Source organism: Otolemur garnettii, unplaced genomic scaffold (assembly GCF_000181295.1).
Source record: "Otolemur garnettii isolate 467f Iridium unplaced genomic scaffold, OtoGar3 scaffold00106, whole genome shotgun sequence".
Classification (NCBI taxonomy): Eukaryota; Metazoa; Chordata; class Mammalia; order Primates; family Galagidae; genus Otolemur; species Otolemur garnettii.
Genome location: NW_003852501.1, coordinates 658,975 through 663,802, shown reverse-complemented (window position 1 = coordinate 663,802; position 4,828 = coordinate 658,975). Strand labels below are relative to the sequence as shown.

At 37.2% G+C, this 4,828-nt stretch overlaps 1 protein-coding gene across 1 annotated transcript in view; it reads left to right on the top strand.

Annotated features, from left to right (window-relative positions):
- SUCLA2 (succinate-CoA ligase ADP-forming beta subunit) overlaps positions 1 to 4,828 on the top strand; it is a 49,233-nt gene that overhangs the window by 23,427 nt on the left and 20,978 nt on the right. The window contains exons 5-6 of the mRNA XM_003796677.3: positions 315 to 443; positions 3,711 to 3,849. Coding sequence (XP_003796725.1) covers positions 315 to 443; positions 3,711 to 3,849 — 268 coding nt within the window. The remainder of the gene's footprint in view (positions 1 to 314; positions 444 to 3,710; positions 3,850 to 4,828) is intronic.

Sequence of the window (4,828 nt, the reverse complement as noted above, 5' to 3'; positions counted from 1 at the left end):
AGGTGTATGTGGCTGGCGCCTTAGCCGCTTGAGCCACAGGTGCCGAGCCAGGTTTTGTGTGTTTTAAATTTTTTTTCTTGCAGGCAAGCCATCATTTTTCTCTTCTTTTTTACTTATTTTCCAGTGTTTCAATTGAACATGTTTAAGAGGGCGCTGTACTGGAGAAGTGAGGATAAATTCTATAGGAAATCTTGAAGTAGGGGTAGTGGGAGCTATAAATGTTTAAGTCTGATAATGTGCACAGTAGGTTTTTCAATTTTATTGAAAAATTTAAAATAAATTCTTGATATTTTGTTTTTTTCCCACCTTGCAAGGGTCCTGTATTAATAGGGAGTTCTCAAGGCGGTGTCAACATTGAAGATGTTGCTGCTGAGACCCCCGAGGCAATAGTTAAAGAACCTATTGATATTGTAGAAGGCATCAAGAAAGAACAAGCTCTCCGGGTATGTAACATTTGAAAATATTTCTAGTTCGTGATTAGAAGATTATAATACTTAAAGATAATTAACTCTGTATAAGTAAAGTTGTCAAAAGTTAAAAAAATTTTTTGAGTGCTGAGGCAGTTTAAAATCTTGTTTGAAACTGCAGTTTTTTGAAGTATCTAAAATATTTTTGTCATATCTTCCATAAATATTTCAATATGTATCTTTAAAAGATGAGGACTCTTTTAAAAGAGTCACAATACCTTTACTGTATCTAGTAAAATTAACAATAATTTCTTAATGTCATCATCCACCCAGTCATTCAAATTCCCTAATTGTTTCCAATTATTATTATTATTTTTCTTTACAATTTGTTTGAGTGGGGGTCTGTGTAAAACTCTTCATTGCTATTAGTTAATCTGTCTCATAGGTCTTTTCTGATTTATAGTTTTCCCTTGCCTTGCTCTTTACATCCTTTTTCTTTCAATTTATTTATTGAAGAAACTGGGTGATCATCATTCATTGTTTCCCATACTTTGGATTTTACATCTCCATTGTATCATTTAAAATGTTCCTGGGTCCCATTTACTTATGCAGTTTGGTAGGTACCCTGTCTTATTTATCTCCATGATAGATTAGTGCTTTTATTTTTGGAAGGGGGTTTATGGATGCTTTTAAGAATCTGATTAATGGTGTGGACTTTCAGTGTATGTACAATAAATTTTGCCTATGATTTCACTGGTTGTTGTCTTTGCTGTCTCTCTCTCTTTTTTATTTTTTGAAACAGAGTCTTGCTCGGTCTTCTGGGCTAGAATACAGTGGCATCTTCATAGCTCACTGCAGCCTCAGACTCTCTAGGCTCAAGTGATCCTTCTGCCTTAGCCTCCTGAGTAGCTGGAACTACAGGCACACACCACTCTTCCTTGCTAATTTTTTTAGTTTTTTATAGAAATGAGTTCTGACTGTTGCTCAAGCTGGTCTTTAACTCTTGGGCTCAGGCACTCCTCCGGCCTTGGCCTCCCCAAAGTGCTATGATTATAGGCACAAGCAGTTGTGCCTGGCCTGTACTGTCCTTCCCGTGTGGTTCCTCCGCTCCATATTCATTCCCTTCCCACACAAACTAAAGAAAACAGAACAAAACCCCCCTCCATGGCTCGTGAGAGTTGCTTGGTAATATTTGTAATGCTGCTACTGAATTATTTGATTTAGATATAAAAATAAGTGGGTCATCTTAAAAAAAGTTTGAATATTGAACTTCGAATGAAATTAAACATCTTTTAGTGAGGAAACTATGTCAGGATAAGGTTGTGGGATAAGTACAACAAGAACAAGAATTTTGACTAGCACAAAGGTTTAAAGGAGATAGAAAAATTTCCCTGGTGAATAGTGAAGCAAGTAATTTAGGCCTTTGAGTGGTATGAATGTTTTAAAGGGACAGAGATCTGATCTATTAAGTAGTTACTTGAGAGTGATGAGTGGAGAGTGAAATTTAGATGAGGAAGAAAGTATTGGTTTACAAGAATACAGGGAGGGCTGGGCATATCACACCTGTAATCCTAGCACTTTGGGAGACTGAGGCAGGAAGATCCCTTGAGGCCAGGAGTTTAAGACCAGGTTGGGCAACAGTGAGACCTCCTATCTACAAAAAATAGAAAAATTATCTGGTCGTGGTGGTGTACACCTGTAGTTATAGCAACTTGGGAGGCTAAGACAGGAGGATTAATTGAGCCTGGGAGAAGCTACTGTGAGCTATGATGATGCCACTGTGCTCTAGCTTAGGCAACAGAGCAGAGACCCTGTTTGGGGGTGAAAAAAAAAAAGGAACATGTGAAGGAATAAGATGATAGCAGTTGGAGTTAATGAATGGAAATAGTTTGTAGTGTTTACAAATTAAGTCGTACTGGATAGATCAGAATTATGTTTCAATTCTCAAATGTTTAAGCCTGAAAGTAGTGAATTGTTACCTAATGGTACTTATTATTTGAAATAGATCTTTACCAAAAATTACATTCTTTAGCTTGATCATTCACTGTTATTTATTCTCATTTGACTCTGGAAAAATCATATTGACTTTTGAAGAACTTAAGATTTTCTATTATAGAAAATCAAAAGAATGTGTTGCAACCTTAGATAGAAACCAAAAAAAAAGGAAAGAATTCTCCATAGTGTTCCTGAGCAGTGGCAGCACTGTTAGAATAAACATAGACAGGTTCGGTGCCTGTGGCTCAAGTGGCTAAGGTGCCAGCCACATACACCTAAGGTGACAGGTTCGAATCTAGCCCGGGCCCACCAAACGACGACAGCCGCAACCAAAAAATAGCCAGGTGTTGCGGCAGGCACCTGTGGTCCCAGCTACTTGGGAGGCGGAGGCAGGAAACTTGCTTGAGCCCAGGACTTGGAGGTTACTGTGAGCTGTGATGCCACAGTACTTTACCCAGGGGGACAGCTTGAGGTTCTGTCTCAAAAAAAAGAATAAACATAGACATGTATCCTCTGTACTGGTGATTCAGAATTGCCAATAGAACTTTACACATCAGGGATGCTTGATCCACTTTGAACTTAGAACTTGTGAACCAGAACTTCTAGGTTGGGACCTTGACATTGTATTGTTAAAAAAGCTGTATTGGTGTCTCTAATTAGAACTCTGCTCAAAACTCCTTTACTAAATTAGAAGCATAAATATTTGCATCTTTTGGGCCTAGCTCATTGCCTCTCATATTAGATGCTCAGTAGATTCCTGAACAAATGGAATAATACTTGTTTGATTGTACTACATAGTGTGTGTGTTTATTGCTTCTTAGATGCTCTTCATAAATTACCCAAAAGATAAAATAGGGTGATTTAATATTTTGGTCATTGTTTGGACCATTTGGATTGTCAATCACATTTTTGTATGTAGTTTTAATAAAATATAAGCCTCTTTTTTCAGTTAGGTTGGCTATAAGTCTTAGAGGCAGTAAGGAGCTATGGAATACTGGAACTGGAATGTAGGCAAATGGCAAGTCACTTGACCTCTCTGAATCTCTTTCTCATGTAAAATGTGCGTAAAATCTGCCTTGTGAGGATTTTATTTTATTTTTTAAACTTTATTCAAATTAACATTCTTGTGAGGATTTTAAATAAGTTTCGTTTAACCAGTTAATAATCGTAGCTAATATTTCAGTGATTAATGTTTCACCACAAATGACTCATGCTTTTCATTTAAGTAATAAGCAGTCTTTTTTACTTATAATAATTAATGTTGATTGAACATACACAAACTACCTATAATAAATATGTTGCTTTCAGCTTGCACAGAACATGGGATTTCCGTCTAATATTGTGGATTCTGCTGCAGAAAACATGGTCAAGCTTTACGACCTTTTTTTGAAATATGATGCAACCATGGTAGAAATAAATCCGATGATAGAAGATTCAGATGGAGCTGGTAAAATATTTTTTATCAAACATGATAATGCATTTATTCATCTAGCGGATGCTTCCCTAAGGAGGTTCAACTCAAAGAAGTGAACTCATTCCTACACAGAAGCTTATTTTATAATAAATAGAATGAATACGAGCAAATATTAAAAAGACCTGTTAAAACAAACACCTTGCGTGTGTGTGCGTGTGTGTGTGTGTGTGTGTGTGTGTGTATTCACAGACGGGGTGGAGCTTCACTGTTCAGTATAGTGGCCAATAGCCATATGTGGCTATTTAAAGTAATTACAATTTTATAAGATTTTAAAATTTAGTTCCTTAGTTGTAGTATTTACATTTCAAATGCTCAGTAGCCACATGTGGTTACCATATTGGATAACACACAGAGAACATTTCTATTATTGCAGAAGGATTGGGCAGTGCTGGGTTAGTCTCCAGTGTGGTGGTAAGTGACTGTAGTTTGGGGGATTAGTTTCAGACGTTAGAGATATGATGGACCTTTATTGTGCATACTCAGATACTGCAGTCATTTTAGTATTTTTAGCTATTAGAGAAGTAAGCAGATTACTTTGTTACTTTGGTGGGTCTCCTTTAGCCTGTGCTTAATAGGTAAGTCAGATTTGAATCATCATGCCTTCCACATATAGGGTCTTCTAAAAAAAATTTAAGTTGCCTTTACCAAGTTTAAATTTTTCTTAGTACTTTGTATTAACTGCTTGTATTGCTGTGACTTATTTGATTTTGTTTCAAGTCTCTTTGGACAGTTCTAATTGTTTTCCAGGCTCAGTGCTTATAGCTCAGTGAGTAGGGTGCCGGCCACATACACTGAAGCTGGCGAGTTTGAGCCTGGCCCAGACCTGCTAAAACTACAATCACAACTGCAACCAAAAAATAGCCGGGCAATGTGGAGGGTGCCTGTAGTTCCAGCTACTTGGGAGGCTGAGGCAAGAGGATCATTTAAGCCCAAGAGTTTGAGGTTGCTGTGA